Consider the following 17,911-nt stretch of genomic DNA (forward strand, 5'->3'; position numbering starts at 1 on the left):
ACCATCAACTCAATTGAAAAATAAAGCTAACATCGCTTCTTCATGTTTTTAATCATTGTTTAATTCCTAGTAAATCACTACTATTATCAGTTATAACTAACAGGCTTTTCCCTTTTTGCTTTCTTCATATCAGCGCAAATATTCTTGTGATTTAATTCCAAAAGGGCTGAGGCTGGGGATTACAAATTGAAATCTCCCATTGTCAAAGGACGGAAAGTATAATAAACAAAACAAATAACCAGCCTATTTAAGGTTGATCATACTTTGGATGATATGCTGGGTTTGGATAGAAGGGTATCAATATCTTACATTATCATGTACTGCTTATGTATTGCAATATACCTCAGTTTAGCACCAAAGATGTACAGTTGAAGTCGGAAGTTTACATACACCTTAGCCAAATACATTTAAACTCAGTTTTTCACAATTCCTGACATTTAATCCTAGTACAAATTCCCTGTTTTAGGTCAGTTAGGATCACCATTTTATTTTAATAATGTGAAATGTCCGAATAATAGCAGAGAGAATGATTTATTCCAGCTTTTATTTCTTTCTTCACATTCCCAGTGGGTCAGAAGTTTACATACACTCAATTAGTATTTGGTAGCATTGCCTTTAAATTGTTTAACTTGGGTCAAACGTTTTGGGTAGCCTTTCATAAGCTTCCCACAATAAATTGGGTGAATTTTGGCCCATTCCTCCTGACAGAGCTGGTGTAACTGAGTCAGGTTTGTAGGCCTCCTTGCTCGCACACGCCTTTTCAGTTCTGCCCACACATTTTCTATAGGATTGAGGTCAGGGCTTTGTGATGGCCACTCCAATACCTTGACTTTGTTGTCCTTAAGCCATTTTGCCACAACTTTGGAAGTATGCTTCCAGGCACTGAGTTTGAAGGTAGGCCTTGAAATACATCCACAGGTACACCTCCAATTGACTCAAATGATGTCAATTAGCCTATCAGAAGCTTCTAAAGCCATGACATCATTTTCTGGAATTTTCCAAGTTGTTTAAAAGGCACAGTCAACTTAGTGTATGTAAACTTCTGACCCACTGGAATTGTGATACAGTGAATTATAAGTGAAATAATCAATCTGTAAACAATTGTTGGAGAAATTACTTGTGTCATGCACAAAGTAGATAACCGACTTGCCAAAACTATAGTTTTTTAACAAGACATTTGTGGAGTGGTTGAAAAAAACGAGTTTTAATGATTCCAACCTAAGTGTATGTAAACTTCCGACTTCAACTGTATGCACCCCTAGGCTGAAAGTTTGGCAAAGGGTGGCTAAGCAATAGTTGTCTCTGCCAGACAGTTTGAAAATGGTACAGCATCCAAAACGTATAAAAAAGGGCTTGGCAACCTACATTAGCATCAGGCTAAATCATTTACAAAATCAACGCAAAAATTTCAAAAGTCTCTTTGCCGCACTCAAGGTTTTACACTAGGCTCGCAGGTTTGTGCTTTGATGCTTTCGCCTGAGGTGATGTAAGTTCAAAATACAAAGGCCTACTTAACTACTGTTTGTCATAGTCTAGCCTATATGGTGTCTATGTTTTGTAATCTACGCTAAGTCGCTAACAGGAAGTGCTGTAATAATGGCATCATGCCCAGGTAAGTGCTCGCGTTGCGTCACACTCCAGCTTAGTGGGTTTGGAGAAGGGGGGCAATCTCACAATCTTGTCACACAATTTTTTACAACACTGTGGCAGACCCAGTTCTGATGCTTGACGGGGGGATCATTTAAATGCAGCTCCACCAGCAGCGAGTCATGCCTTCTCCTTTACTCTGGAAGTCTATTTGAAAGCACAACTACAAACATCAACATAACACAACCAAAGATATATATATTTTTTAAATGCTTTGAGGGGAGATCCTCTCAGGGAGAGTAGCACTTAGAACCTCGTAAGGTCCGAACCCGTAAATACCCCCTTGTCGTCATCAGAACTACAAAAAATCTGATCTCAGGAGTACGGAACCACCTTTATCGCTCTCTTCGCTCACAATTACAAAGACAAACATGCAGTTAGAGTCACAGCAAAGAGTTATAAATGGAAGGTCAACAGGGGTTAATAGTGTTTTGGCTTCATCGATCCTTCTTGGCTCTCTGCGCTGCCCATCTCGGATTTCCACCAATCGGGGAGAAGATGCTACCTGGGAGAAGATGATTGGGGGTGGTTATCCTCACCCTGAGGGTAGTATAAAGTCCCTTAGTGCTCCCTAGTCTCTGGGACAAGGAGGGTGAGGCTCGAGACTGGAAGGGCCAGGACTAGGTTCTTTAGAGCTGTCATCGGGCGTGGGGTGGCCCTCCGAGCTAGCCTGGGCGGTGGGGGTTGGCAGATCGTCCGAAGGCTCCACGGGGGTGAGGGTGATCTCCACCTCCCCTCGATCCTCCAGCACAGTGGACAGGGGCAGGCGGTGGTGGGGGGTAGACTGGGAGTTGTTGTTCTTGGTGATTGGTCTCGGGGCCCTCTGGATGACCTCTACCATGGCCCTGCCCATGTCCCAGTTTGTGTGACTGGTCCCTGGCAGCAGCAGCAAGGGCCGTGGGTCAGTCTCGAGCACCACGCCCCGATGCGCTGGGTCGCCGGTGTCCGCTACCGAATGCAGCTGGCCTAGCACCAAGGCCTGCTGGTCCTGGAATACGACCTCCACCACCTGGGAGGAGGAGGAAGAGCAGGCTTTCTGGATCACCCCTCCAGTGAGGGACCTCATGATAGGGGCTTGGTTGACCGAGGGTAGGGGTGGAGGGGGCGGCTGCGGAGGGGCGGTGTCTTCTGGCCGTGGCTTCCTGGGTCGTCCTCGTTTCCGTTTGGCCGGTGTGCCTCCTGGCCCGGGGCCCCGGCTGACTGCAGCCGGAGCCTCGGGGGCCCGTTTGGTCGCGGCGCGGGCCCTCTGCACCACCGACGTTGGTGCCATGGTGACCGGCGGGGCTTTTTCCCTATCGGGGTAGGAGAGGCTGACGCTCTGGGGGAGGATCATGACTGGGAGAGCGCCCCCTTGCTGCTGGGGCAGGGCAGTCATTGTGATGACCTTCACGCCACCTGCGTCTTTGGGCGCCAGCGACGGGGGTGAAGAGCGCACCGAAAGCTGGGACTTTTCCGGGACAGAGCTGCGAGGCAGGATTCGGGGCAAGTGCTTCATCAGAGCCTCAACCTGCGATTCGCGACCCCCCGGGCGTACCGACTCCACCCCTTTAGTTGGCTTGTCACTGGACTGCAGTTTCCCTGGCAACAACTGATCCCCAACTTCTTTATCCCTCTGAGAGAAACAACATCATTGTGTTACATAAACCCAATATGAGTAGATATGGCTCATTTTTACTAGCTACTATGATTACAACTTCCAGCCCAGCAGTGTGTTCATGTACTTTGCATTTAGTCTTTGAAAGGGTATTGTTGATGCACTCACTACCTTCGCTTCAGAGCTGCTCCCTTCCGTCTCTGGCCCACCTCCTTTGGATGGTACTGGGTTCTTCTTGATCACCTTGTGGGGCTTTGCAGGACCTCCTGTGAGACAGAGAAAAATCACAGATGATTACAAGAAATTCCAACCATAAGATGGTTGCGGATGGTATTGGAGATGACTGAACACAGTGTAACGAGGACGACTGAACACAGTGTAACGAGGACGACTGAACACAGTGTAACGAGGACGACTGAACACAGTGTAACGAGGACGACTGAACACAGTGTAATGAGGACGACTGAACACAGTGTAATGAGGACGACTGAACACAGTATGATGGAGATGAGGACACTGAGACTCACCTGCCATCGCGGCAGAAGTGACGAGTTCAGCCTGGCTGCAGCGCGGGTTGACGATGTGTTCCTGCACTAGAAAACGGGCGATCTCGACCACTGTGTCAAAGGAACGCTTGAGGATCTTCTGGGCCCAATCACAGATGAGCTCACAAGCCGCCTCCGTCACCTCTTGCTTGTAGGTCTGCACCAGCTCCGTCAGCTCCGACTACATGGACGCACAGCCTTAATCACTACTGACAGTCATTTTTGCACTTAGCTATAGCAAAAGCAATGGTAGTGTGCTATCATAGAACCAGGAAGTGCAGTTGGCTAGTCATACATACCGGGTCGTTTTTCAGGTCCAGGTTTGGCAACAATGGCATGTTTAGCACCGTCTTCCTGCGGATTCCACTATAACAATACGTGTCAGCGGAGGAGTTAAGGAAGAACTGTAGACAGAAAGGGGAACCCCACCCTCTCCACTTATCAATAAACTATGGTAATACTTGTTTGAGCCTTTGTACTCCAAGGCATCATTCTATCCACATTTCCCGCATTGTGCAACAATATAAAAATAGGATACAAATAGGATGCATTGAAGTATAGGTGAATCCCTGAATTCCATCCAGCATTCAGGGAGCTGCTTGAATACTTAATTGCAGGTGTCAATGCAGTTGTGCTTAATTTGCAGGTGTCAATGCAGTTGTGGCACACAAAAGTAAAATTGTGTTAAAATGCTTAAAGGGCCTCCCAAAACAACCTCCTGACAGACTGAAAGGATATTTGGATTGTCCCCTTCCACCGAGCCTCCGGGCTTTGATGTTGGGGAAGATGTCACGGATGATCTTCCCAAAGTTGGCAGCACTCAGAGGCCGGTGCTGCAGGTTTTCACAGTATCTCCTGGGGGATTAGAGGGCAAGAGATCCTAACATTAGCTGGGTCGTTTTCATTACGGCACACCGTAGCAAAGTGTTTGCAACGGAAAATGAAAATGAGCATTTATTATTGATGTCCAGGTAGTCCGGGTTCACAAGTACATTTGTAATTCACAGTCACAGCTGTGTCTCATGACATGAACTTACTTGTATGTCTCGTAGACGTCTTGCTTGGGCAGGCAGGTGTCTGCGTGTTCCTCCAGGTGGCTACGGATCCAGTTGCAGGTGTGCAGCTGGTCAGCTGTGTTGAATGAGCTGGGGTCACTGCTGCTGCTGCTCAGGACAAACACAACAAAGCTATCAGTACATCTCAGCAGCCATGTTTTGCTGATAAAACAATATATTTTTCTTGTGGCGGAAAAAAAGGGACAGTTCAATGTAGATATTTTGAAACAAGTTAAGTCGGTGAACATTAAAAAAAATTCAAAGAAGGAGATATGCACATCCCAAATGTCTCAACCGGTGCTGGGCCCCCCTCCCGAAAAAGAAAGGTGAAAAGCCAGCACACGGTTCATGTTGCTGCTCAAACATGCATTGCTGCACTGGCAATAATAATAATAATCAATGTGCACTCACATTTTGGCAAGCAACTAAATAACAATCACACAATTTCAATCATTGTGTTATAAACATTTATAACAGATTTGTAAACTATTAACTAAATCATTTAGAGTTTATAAAGTATTTATAATAGCATTTATGAATCGTTTTAAGTGTAAAGCGTTACTGGGGAAAAAGTCAGTATGTGACTGGGTTATTGAGCTTTGTATAGATGTTGACAATAACGCCCATGAAAACGTGGACCTCTTTCCTTACCTTGGCAGTGTTCTCTCCTCCAAAGCTGACATCGATGCAGAAATACACCACCGCCTAAGTTGTGCCAGCGGGGCCATTGCCAGACTGAGAAAAAGAGTTTGGGGAATTTGGAGATGCGTGCAGGTTCGAGATACATAGATCTGCATGATCTGTTGAATCTTTGCATCTCAAACGCACACAATAACATCCAGATCAAAACTAAACTCCTTGTCTACAAACCTTAAACCGCCAGTAGGTAGGTACAGTACACCCCCTATCTCTAACGGACTGAATGGAAATCAAACTAATGGAGGAAGGCCATCCACGGTGGGGCTGCACATCATGAAAAAGACCTCCACCATGCCACTGAGGACAAGCGGCAACAACGAAAGAAGAGGCTGAACATCACCCACTATCACCACACACACTGGCCTCTTCAGTGGGATTTGTGGGTCATAAATCAGCCTCTTCAGTCATCTGAAGAGCCACAAATATGTCCCTCCAGGAGGACAATCATACAGTGCTAGACCCAGAGTGATTGCTAATGATAATGATGCTCACCTTTTCTCCCCTGAACTGGGGCCAGAAGGCAGCTGGAGGTAAAGGTAGAGTTTGTCGTTGTCAGAGAAGCGCTGCACATCTTGCTGTGGGTAGGAGAGACATATGATAAAATCTGGGTCTTAAACCATTCATAGACAAGGCAATTCATACACCGTGCAATCCCAAAGATGTCTTGGCACTCACCAGGATAATGTCCACTTTGCCCTGTACATTCTTACTGCGAAAAAAAAAAAACTATTACAGTTAGACACAAACAAATTTCTGAAGACTTTCTAATGACACTGATGGATGAGCTGTATGAGATAAATGGCAGGAAATGTTGGAGAGGGTGCTGATACTACACAATACTTTATTGTCCATTTTGATGATTTAAGCAGTGGCTGTGTGGACAGAGGGGTGGGACTTACGAGATGTTGCTCTTTAGTTTCTGCAGCAGCAGGCTAGGCTCTGTGTCTCCCTCTCCTGAGTCCAGCCCCTCCCGCTTGGAGGGGTCCGCCTTCAACCTGTCCTCAGTCATTGTTTGCTCACACAGCGGTGGCAAACACACCCTGAGGCCTCTGAAATTAGGAGAGGAAGGTAAATGTGATAACACTGTTCTAAGCACTGTGGGATTTGCTGGGGGCTGTCATTTGACATTTTAAAAGGAACTTTTAGATTTAGTTGACGATGGAAAATCTATCCCTCCACATCCAATAATGCTGGTTATTGGACATGCACAATGTTAGTGAATTTTCAACTGATAAGCTGCCCAACAAGACAGAAGAAGCCTTCATTTCATTCCATTTAAATCGAAATGGAAACTGACAATACCAGCTTTTTAGGAAGGTAACACCCGAGGATCATATCTGACTATGATGATGGTAGTACTAATAGGAGTTAGTTTCTGATGAAATTCACCAACGGAGTGGAGCAGAGACCATGCTTTGTGGAATTCAGCTCCAACTACATCGATTCGCCCAAGGTCAATACTTTTAAAAAACAAGGCTATTGGCTACCTGACGGGCTCACTTTGCCGTTGAACTCGTCATCTTTCTTCTCGAATCCGCAGGACATAAAACAATATAGAGTTAAGATGGATATTGATTTTGAGACATGACATGTAGTATTTTCATATTTTAGTATACACTTTTCATTTTAATTCAATATTCCTGTTCTTTTTCCAAGATTTCTCACAAAAACAAGCGTATCTCTGTGAAATGTCAATGGAGCACTGAGCGTACACCAATATTTTTTATTTTCAAAGCCTTTACATTTAATTCAGCTTGTGTCATGCTAATTTTGCTTTTTGCAACCAGGGGAAACAACTTTGAATATGACGACCACAAAATCTAAAATACCCAAATGGGGAAACCTGCACCGCTATGTCAACAGAGCTCTGTGCTTATTATCGGATGTATTAGGTTACGAAATCCTACTTTTTGGATACAATGTTAATGATATGTTACAGAAAGACCCCACTGAACGATTCAGAACATGAATAATCATTATTATCTTGGTAAAATTTATTTTATTACATAAGGAAGTGACATTTCCTCACTAAAGTGGCTGGACATCCTAAATCAGGGTTCCTCAATTGGCGGCCCGCGGGCCAATTTGGCCTTCGGCTGATTTTATTTGATCCCCAACCTTTCTGATAAAAAAGAAAAAGACTGTAAAGACACCAGAAAAGCAGCTCTAACATGATGTCCAAACCGACTCCACGCGTGTGTCTGCATGTTGAGTTTGTCTATCCCCACCAGACGCGATCAGGACACAGAGGTTGAAATATCAAAACGAACTCTGAACCAAGTATATTCATTTGGGGACAGGTCGAACCATATGAAACGTTAATGGATATTTAGCGAGCTAGCTAGCTTGCTGTTGCTAGCTAATTTGTCCTGCGATATAAACATGGGGTTGTTATTTTACATTAAATGTACAAGGTCCTTTTTTTTAGCTGGATCTTTGTATTATATCGACCCAGTTTGAGTCACACAAAATCGTGTGTTCTCTACTTAGACAATTAATCCACAGATTAACCTAGTTAGTTTCTAGTAATCTCTCCTAGTTCAGTCATCTTATTCTTCTGTGGATTTTATATGGCGGTTGGCAACCAACTTTAAGGTGCATTACTGCAACTAACTGGACTGGAGTGTGGACCGCGTTCATCTTTCAATCACCCATGTGGGTATATGCTCCTAAAAACCAATGAGGAGATGGGAGAGACTTGCAGCGCGTCTGGCTACGCAGACGCTTGTTGACGCGCACGAGCAGTTTGGATGAAATTATTGAATAACATGCATGTGTACATATATTTTGAAACGCTCAGGCATGCAATGCAGCCGGTGTGGTCAGCATGTAAGTGATTTTAATTTTGGAAATCTGTTCCAAAGTATTATAAAATATCATATTATATATTCCCACGCATAATAGAGAGATATACAGTGCGGTCCCAAATTATTGACACCCTTGATCAAAATGAGCAATAATGACTGTATAATATAAATAATTCAAATACTGAGCTATATTGTATACAAAAATAATAATTGGGAAATTACAGTGCCTTTAGAAATTATTCACACCCCTTGACTTTTTCCACACTTTTGTTGTGTTAGACTGAATTCAAAATGTGCTTAAAAAGTCCCTTAATAAGTTGCATGGACTCACTTTAGCATGATTTTTGAATGACTACCTCATCTCTGTACCCCACACATACAATTATTTGTAAGGTCCCTCAGTCGAGCAGTGAATTTCAAGCACAGATTCAACCACAAAGACCAGGGATGTTTTCCAATGCCTCGCAAAGAAGGGCACCTATTGGTAGATGGGTAAAAATGTTAAAAGGCAGACATTGAATATCCCTTTGAGCATGGTAAAGTTAATAATTACACTTTGGATGGTGTATCAATACACCCAATCACTACAAAGATACAGGGGTCCTTCCTAACTCAGTTGTAGGAGAGGAAGGAAACCACTCAGGGATTTCACCATGAAGCCAATGTTGACTTTAAAACAGTTACATAATTTTATGGCTATGATAGGAGAAAACTGAGGATGGATCAACAACATTGTAGTACCTCCACAATACTAACCTAATTGACCGAGTGAAAAGAAGGAAGCCTGTATATAATAAAAAACATTCCAAAACATGCATCCTGTTTGCAGTGGTGTAAAGTAGTTAAGTAAAAATACTTTAAAGTACTACTTAAGTCGTTTTTTGGGGTATCTGTACTTTACTTTACTATTTATATTTTTGCCAACTTTTACTTCACTACATTCCTAAAGAAAATAATGTACTTTTTACTCCATACATGTTCCCTAACACCCAAAAGTACTCGTTACATTTTGAATGCTTAGCAGGACAGGAAAAAGGTGCAATTCATGCGCCTATCAAGACAATATCCCTGGTCATCCCTACTGCCTCTGATCTGGCGGACTCACTAAACACACATGCTTCGTTTTGTTTGTGTTTCAGATTATTTTGTGCCCAATATAAATGAATGGTAAATGTATTGTGTCATTTTGGAGTCACTTTTATTGTAAATAAGTTCAGAATATGTTTCTAAACACTTCTACATTACCCTAATGTGGATGCTACCATGATTACGGATAGTCCTGAATAGTTAATAATGATGAGTGAGAAAGAAAGTTACAGAGGGTCGAAGATCATAACCCCAAGACATGCTAACCTCCCCTGTTATTGGTAATGGTGAGAGGTTAGCATGTCTTGGGGGTATGATCTTTGACCCTCTAACTTTCTCACTCATTATTATTCACCATTCAGGTCAGGATTATTAATGAAGAATTGTACTGCAAAAGTGAAATAGAAGTTATTTTCATGTCAATGTCGTATCAATATGAGCATTAAAAAATAAAATTAGGGGGGGAATCAAAGTCTGGTGTGTACCGTATAGCCAAGATCAAGTATAGGGATACGTGCTACAGCTACAGAGAAGGGTGCAATTCGGGGCATTCCTGCATCTGCATTCCCTCCTTTCTATTGCAACATTTTAAAGCAATGACAGGCAGGAGCGCTCCAGTACAGTAGGTGGTGTTAATGCACAATAACGTTGGATGCCAGCCGCCAATAAACCCCACAGAAGAAGGGGCGGGGGCGACAACGGTAGCTAACTAGCCGAACACCGGTAGACAGTGTCCTTCGTCCCCACCTGTCATGTACTGTTTTCCTGCAGTTCTGTTAACGACGGTGAGGGCAGGTGGGAGCGAAGGACACAGCAGGCGGGAGCGACACAGTGTGCTAGCTAACACACGGTGTCCCTACCTAGCAAGCTAGCTAACACATGGTGTCGCCCCAGCCTCCCGCCTGCTGTGCTAGCGGAGGTGGAGGCGACCGGTAGAAAGTGTTCTTCGCCACCGCCTGTCGGCACACAGCAGAAAGCTGGGGGTTGTTCATGAAGGAACCATTGGTATGCTTGAGGGGTGGCGTTCCTGTAGGAATGACAACATGCAGGAACACCCCGAATTGCGGGCTGCAGTTGCACACTATTGCAGTTACAAAGCTGTCACCAAAATAGAAAATAAGTCAATCAGTTGAACAGCCAGGGACACTCCCACCGCACTATCAGTGTCTGGGTAAATAATAATACATGGGAGTAAAACATGAACGATGCTGTCTGCATTTCCAAAACATGACAAACTGGCGATTAAGTAGGATAATTAAAACAGAAGTGTTCCTTATTATATAGCTTGATAGGTATAATACAATGGCGCATTGAGCAATGTCAGAGTGCAGCCGCTGCCAAGCTGGCCCCACGGCTGTCATTAGCACCGTACCGAAATACTATGAGGCATGGTTTTGGAGTACCACACTACCTGCCATGACATGGGTCTTTTTCTCACTAGCATTGCAAGCTACTCGCTTCCCTCTCAGCTAGCTAGCGACTTCCATTATTTGAGACGGTTAACAATGGCCTTTTCATGTCACGCCGTATGCTATTCTATGGTCATGCGCTTTCAATTTGCATACTTCCCGCTTTCTCGGTTTATCGACACAACATGTTTCAATTCACTCTAGCTAGCTAGCCAGCCATCTGTCTAGCCACACAGTGGTGGTCAGTTTTCTGGGAAATAGAAATGCACATATAACAATTTTTTTAAAGCTCGTTTGACAGGCATTTTACAAATGTAGATTCGCTGAATGGTATTATTTAATCTTAGCAAGTGACTAACGTTAGCTAGTTAGCTAAACTTGATAGCTAGCCAGCTGGGCTAGCTTGAAATGCTAACATTAGCAAGCAATGAAACACCTTTCGAAACATGAATTGTAACAGAATTCAAACTTTTTCAACAATATATCAAAGTAATGTTTAAATTGCGCATATTATTCGGTTATATATATGATACAAACCTATTTGACTATTTATTTTGTAAAACAAAAAGAAAGTACCTGAGCCAAAGAGATACAGCAAAAATCCCCTTTCAGATTTTTTTGTGATTGGACAACTATGTTATGTCTGCCTGACTACAAAGCAAACGTAAATTCCAATTGGTGGATTGTTCTAATTCTACTCAGATACCAAGTGTAATTTAAATTCTATTGGTTCAATTGCTTTATTTTCTTGCTAAATATTATTCTGATAGGAGTCGTTATGGCTGGTCTGCCCAGTAACTGAGCTGATGGATCGTCTCCCTAGTGACAGACACTTGATTGGTTTACACATATATTAATATTTTCTTTCGTTTTGGGGCGGATTTACCCTATGCACAGATCTATAATCAGTTTACTTCTCCTCTATCCTAACGGCACCTACTAAACACTGGAAACGTAAACCTGACCTTGGATCAGCATCTAGTGCAACTTAACTCCACTCTGTTTCTACGCCTTTCATTTTGACTAAATCATCGAAGATTTATAATAAAACTAACACAGTTATTGTTGAGTTTCTTGTTTTATTGATTATACTGCGGGTTAAGGTTTACATGTGGTTATAAATAAGATATGTAATGTTAGGCTTTTATTGCAATTGTCTGCCTCCTGTATCCCACAATTCCATATTATTTGCAGCAGAACACAAAACGAGCAGCTGTGTCGTCACATCCGCAAATTTGTAACATGGATCCAGGCGGTTTGAAGCTCAATTTCTGGGAGAATGGGCCAAAACCCGGACAATTTTATTCATTTCCAGGCAGCAGTTTAGCCCCAGGATGCGGACCTATCAAACACACTCTGTAAGTAAATCCTTTTGAGTGGAGATCCCTAATAATGTCATCCCACTTTCGATTTCCTCTATACACTGCAGTGCTGTATCATCATGGTGGAGCTAGCCGAAGTAGTTAGCTAGTTATGTTAGCTCACTGACTACTGCACTGTTATTTAGTTGGGCTACTAGCTAGTTAGCTATCTAGTTAAACTTAATCTGTCCTCGCGCTTTCTTATTCTATTTCCAACAAATTGACTGACGTGCAAATTGCCCATCTATGCCTTGCAAGTTATCTACCTAATCATGTTGTGTTTATGGTAGCTAATGCTAGTATGACATGGCAGTGAGGTAGCTATCTAGTTAACAAAACTCACTATAATAAAGAATGCTGTAGAATCATAGAAGCATATTATGTAGCTAGTCCTACTCCCGCCATATATAATGTTTATATATGCGCGTGCATGAGTCTACATGTATGCGTCTAAATGGACGTTCAGCATGCATCCCTCTGTATTACATTTTTAGTGTAACGTTAGCTAATAAGACTTACCCATGACAAACTTTCTACATTTTTCTTTCCCTAAACTCTAGAAACCCCATGGTGACGGGAACATCAGTGCTGGGAGTGAAGTTTACAGGTGGAGTCATCATCGCAGCTGACATGCTGGGCTCCTATGGTTCCCTGGCACGTTTCCGTAACATCTCTCGCCTCATGAAGGTGAATGACAGCACCATCCTGGGAGCTTCCGGCGACTACGCAGACTACCAGTACATGAAGCAGATAATCGAACAGATGGTGTAAGTTTGAGGTTTCTTTCAGAAAAATCTGATATGCTGTCTTGGTCCTTTATGCTGAATATTTCCATTGATAATGGTATAAAAAATATGTTTGTTTGATCCATTTATTTTATTTTATTGTAGACTCTTGTTGGTTAAAAGGCACATACACAGCAAATAGAGTAGTTCATAATATAGTAGCATTCATAATAATAGTGTGGTTTTAGAAAGGAGAAACAGTGAGAGATGCCCTCGGCTTTGTATGCTTAACTCAGTGACATTGGCATACAGAGGCGTTTGCATATGCTAGTGTCAACATTTGTTTATATACAGATATTATCAATTGACAGAGAAGTATATGAATATACACTACATGGGAGTAAATAAATAAGGAATGAGGCTGCGTTAAATGAGGAACTCTAACTTTTTCCCCCAATCAGTCAATTGAAAGTGGCTTGGATGAGGTCTTTACTAGAAGGGAATACATTTCAGATGCAAGACCTCTTTTTCCAAGTAGTACCTTATGAAAGGGGTGACGACTGTTAAGCTTAGTTTCCCAAGGTACCCCATAAGCACTCCTAGCAAAACGTAATTGTAAGTAGAAAAATAACGAAGTGCCAGGCAGGTTGTGCTTTTGTTGGATGTCTTGGAATGCGCAGAGACCGTCATCCCCAAAAATGTCTGTACGTGTTTTATTCTTGTTTTTTTGTTCTTCCAGATACATTTGGAGATTAAGGAGTTAATTTTCTTCCAGTAGCCAATCAGGTGGTGCTACAGGGAGCATTGAACTGAGAAAATGTATTAGTGGAAGGATGTTCATTTTAACCATTGAAACACGCGATGGAAATTAATTAAACTGTCCATGTTTTTTTTACATCTTTAAGGACTTTGATAAAATTATTATTATTTAAAATATTTTGCAAGGAGGGATACATTTGGACACCCATATATCTAAAATGCTGGACCACTGGGATATTTAAAGGAATAGATGACTCTAGTCTATTGTTCAGTGGTAGTAATGCAGACTTCCCCCAATTGATATTGTATCCTGCAATTTTGCTAAAAGCCTTGGAAGATATCTAAAAGGTGGGGAAAAGAGTGAGAAACAATCTAGAAGAATAACATGTCATCAGTATAGAGATGTGATGTTTGGTGCCATAGATTGTAATAGGATCATAGCAGACTAACTAGGGGTTCGAGAGATAAGGCAAATTACAATGAAGACATCCTTGGCGTGCACTTCTGGAGATGGAAAACTAACTGGAGCCGATGTTTCCAGTTAGAACAATTGCAGATGAATTGAAGTATAGGGTCTGGATCATTGATGCAAAGTATAATAATGGGTTTTAAGGAGTTTGGGGGGGTCGCTTTGTTTGAATGGTTTCTGGCATTAAGGAATCATTTCCCTTAACTTGGGGTGCTGAAACCTTTGCTTGGTTATCTCCCTGAGGACCACCAGTTATCAGGTCTGTGTGTTTGCGTCCCAGGATCGACGAGGAGCTCCTGGGTGACGGTCACAGCTACAGCCCCAAAGCCATTCACTCCTGGTTGACACGGGTAATGTACAACCGCCGCAGCAAGATGAACCCACTGTGGAACACTGTGGTCGTCGGTGGATTCTACAATGGCGAGAGGTGGGATGAGTTTTCAGCGTCTTTGTCCTTATCAGAAGTCATGCCAAGAAGTGGAACTCTTGAAATTGATTAGAAATGTAGGAGTGCCGTTTACAATGTTGTCATGTTCGATCGAATAGTTTAACCATGACCGTGTTTTAAACCATAACCCTGGTTAGTTTTTGCCTTTAACAAACCTCATACCATGGTCTTGATGTTAACATCAAACTGACTTCAGACCTGCAGCTATAAATATATTGTAACTAGCTACATCAAATTAAATGCATAACTTGTCATCTTGTATTTCTCTAGCTTCCTGGGCTATGTGGACAAGCTGGGTGTGGCCTATGAGGCACCTACAGTGGCGACAGGGTTTGGTGCTTACCTGGCCCAGGTGAGGACAAATGAGCTAATGAACACATAAGGGGACTGCTACTGAGAGGCAGTAATACATTCTAAACTATGAAACGTGTAGAAATGGAAAGATAAGATGCCATAGTTTCTATTCGCATGATTGGCTAAAGTTGGCATTTATTTTTCAAGTCGTCAAGCTACACTTGTTCATATAGAAATAGTGGCAACCCCTTCAGGGACAAGAAACTGAATGAGTATAATTGGAAGTAATCTGTACTGCATGATGCGTCTGCATCAAATTCTGATGTTACTTCATGGTAATACTGTACGTAAAAATGTATGTTCCACAGTTGGAGTTCTACACGGACTCTTGCGGTATGTATGGGTTTGTTTAGTGTGTAAGGTTATTCTATGTGTCCATGCAGCCCCTGATGAGGGAGGTGGTGGAGAACAAGGTGGAGATCACTAAGGATGAGGCGCGGGCGCTGATTGAGCGCTGCCTTAAAGTGCTGTACTATCGCGATGCTCGCTCCTACAACAGGGTGAGTCGTTAGTCTCAGAACACTCCTGAATTTTTATGAGATTTCATTTTCGAAAGCACATAGGGAATGTTTCTGTTTTGAAGCTACCAGTCTCGTAGCTATTGTGAAAAATGACTGATGTTTGTCTGTTTTTAGCATGAGATTGCCATTGTGACAGAAGAAGGTGTGGAGATTACTGGCCCCATGTCCTGTGAGACCAACTGGGAAATTGCCCACATGGTCAGGTAGGTTATAGCCACATGACTCATTTTGACTGTCCAGTCAGAAGTGTCCAACAACAAGATCCATCAAGTTGGCATGTTTAGTGTACTTGTGTGTAGTATATCACTTGAGGAATATTCTGTTTTAAAGCTGCTGTCATATGTCCTAAATTGATCATAGCATTTAATTGAAAAGATACATTGTAGAGCTTGTGGAATATTTCACACAGCATGTGCCTGTATCTTATGTGATATGACAATGTAATAAGGATGTCATTTTCTTTTATTTTTCAGTGGGTTTGAATGAGGATGATGTTGGCGATTCAGGACTGTACGTTAAGCCACACTATTGGTCTGTTCCATGACATTCTAAAATGTTACTGCTTTGATAAGACTGCTATGTAACCAATTTAATTTTTCCCCTTTTGTAATATGAAAAAAATGTCAACTTCTGAATGGTTGAGTTATTTAAACTTGAATGACAGTCAGGCTTAAAATAAATATCTGGTGAAGTTCTGAGATTCTATTCATATACTGTAATTGGAAAGGTCCACACACAAGCAGAGATGAGGGCAAAAGTTATTGGGAGGAAAAATGACACTTAAACACTTTTTCTTTATATACCAACATCAAAAAGTGGTAAAAGAGGACCCTGTGTCAAAAGCAGATCTTGTCTGCTTCCATGTTAATCACAAATTATTTTTGGTTCAACCATACAGAACTGCACCTGACTATGCTGTTAGTACCACAAAGGAAAACCCACCATTAAAGGAGGCCTGACACTTTATTTCTTATTTAAAAATGGAGACTCATTCAGGTGATAAGGAAAGTAAAAATATGTAAATAACCTCCCGAGTGGTGCAGTGGTCTAAGGCACTGCATCACAGTGCTAGCTGTGCCACTAGAGATCCTGGTTCGAATCCAGGCTCTGCTGTAGCCGGCCGCAACCGGGAGACCAATGGGGCGGCGCACAATTGGCCCAGCGTCGTCCAGGGTAGGGGAGGGAATGGCCGGCAGGGAGGTAGCTCAGTTGGTAGAGCATGGCGTTTGCAACGCCAGGGTTGTGGGTTCGATTCCCACGGGGGGCCAGTATGAAAATAAAAAAGAATAATGTATGCACTAACTGTAAGTCGCTCTGGATAAGAGCGTCTGCTAAATGACGTAAATGTAAATGAGCCAAAAGGTAGGATGGAATCCAAGAGAAAGCGGTCAGTAAGGCATGGACATAATCTGTTATTATAAAAACATTTGTAAAGGTTATTTTATTTGGCATTTTTTATGATTATACAGGTAAGACAGAACAGGTACAGTGAGGGGGAAAAAAGTATTTGATCCCCTGCTGATTTTGTACGTTTACCCACTGACAGACATGATCAGTCTATAATTTTAATGGTAGGTATATTTGAACAGTGGGAGACAGAATAACAACAAAATAAATCCAGAAAAACGCATGTCAAAAATGTTATAAATTGATTTGCATTTTAATGAGGGAAGTATTTGACCCCCTCTCAATCAGAAAGATTTCTGGCTCACAGGTGTATTTTATACAGGTAACGAGCTGAGATTAGGAGCACACTCTTAAAGGGAGTGCTCCTAATCTCCGTTTGTTACCTGTTCAACGTCTCATTTATATCCAGAAATCTCAATTTCAGGCATGTCCAAAACGTGCAATAAAGTAGCAGGAGCCTGCTTACATCAGTCACAATTGGGATCTATTTCTGGTCTAATCTTGGATAATTTTGCCTTTGACCAATGCAGCCAATTTTAAATTGAATTACAGCATGTCTTTGACATATAGATTAAGAATATATTCTCTGAAGCATACTCTGGCAAGTTTCGTCTGAAAGTTGTTCACCTAAATCCTCTTCCCATTGGTTCTTAAGAGAGTTCAGGGAATCCAGATTGTGCGAGTTTAACGTATAGCTCAAGCTTATGCCCCCTTTGATATAAGGTTTCACTTTAAAAATAGAATCTAGAAGGGAGGTGGGTGGGCGTGATGAAGTGACTAGAGTATGAAGATACCTGCAATTGCGTAGTTTTGTATCTAAAGAAATGATCTAGGAATATCTAACTTTTGTACTAATTGTTCAAAAGATGCAAAATCCATATCAATACACAAGTAGTTCAATGAGATCCCTTTTCCAGAACAGATATGAAATGCCCGGTCTAATAATGATAGAGAGAATTTATGGTTCCTTAATAATGTAGAAAATTCACTTAGACCAAACGATCGCCTGAAGTGTTCCAGATTGA

General features: G+C 42.2%; 2 protein-coding genes across 5 annotated transcripts; one reads left to right on the forward strand and one right to left on the reverse strand.

Moving 5' to 3' along the window:
• Positions 1 to 1,213: 1,213 nt before the first annotated feature.
• LOC121586889 (DNA-binding protein RFX5-like) lies at positions 1,214 to 12,805 on the reverse strand. 4 transcript variants are annotated; one of them, XM_041903924.2, is made up of 11 exons: positions 12,723 to 12,805; positions 6,440 to 6,589; positions 6,216 to 6,249; positions 6,033 to 6,115; positions 5,493 to 5,576; positions 4,824 to 4,949; positions 4,525 to 4,641; positions 4,086 to 4,164; positions 3,769 to 3,967; positions 3,410 to 3,507; positions 1,214 to 3,259 (listed from the first exon to the last, which is right to left on the reverse strand). In XM_041903924.2, exons 2-11 carry the CDS (start codon positions 6,547 to 6,549, stop codon positions 2,219 to 2,221), a joined length of 1,971 nt encoding a protein of 656 aa, XP_041759858.2. In that variant the 5' UTR covers positions 6,550 to 6,589; positions 12,723 to 12,805; the 3' UTR covers positions 1,214 to 2,218. The 4 variants fall into 4 exon arrangements, with proteins under 4 accessions (XP_041759858.2, XP_041759859.2, XP_041759857.2 ...); XM_041903925.2 differs by lacking the exon at positions 12,723 to 12,805 and adding an exon at positions 11,419 to 11,952 and having other exon boundaries at positions 3,413 to 3,507; XM_041903923.2 differs by lacking the exon at positions 12,723 to 12,805 and adding an exon at positions 11,419 to 11,952.
• LOC121586890 (proteasome subunit beta type-4) lies at positions 12,050 to 16,177 on the forward strand. The gene is made up of 7 exons (XM_041903928.2): positions 12,050 to 12,200; positions 12,764 to 12,970; positions 14,437 to 14,583; positions 14,875 to 14,956; positions 15,342 to 15,458; positions 15,594 to 15,682; positions 15,953 to 16,177. Exons 1-7 carry the CDS (start codon positions 12,085 to 12,087, stop codon positions 15,963 to 15,965), a joined length of 771 nt encoding a protein of 256 aa, XP_041759862.1. The 5' UTR covers positions 12,050 to 12,084; the 3' UTR covers positions 15,966 to 16,177.
• The last annotated feature ends 1,734 nt before the right edge of the window (positions 16,178 to 17,911 follow it).

The sequence above is a fragment of the Coregonus clupeaformis genome, chromosome 17 (assembly GCF_020615455.1).
Source record: "Coregonus clupeaformis isolate EN_2021a chromosome 17, ASM2061545v1, whole genome shotgun sequence".
Taxonomy (NCBI): Eukaryota; Metazoa; Chordata; class Actinopteri; order Salmoniformes; family Salmonidae; genus Coregonus; species Coregonus clupeaformis.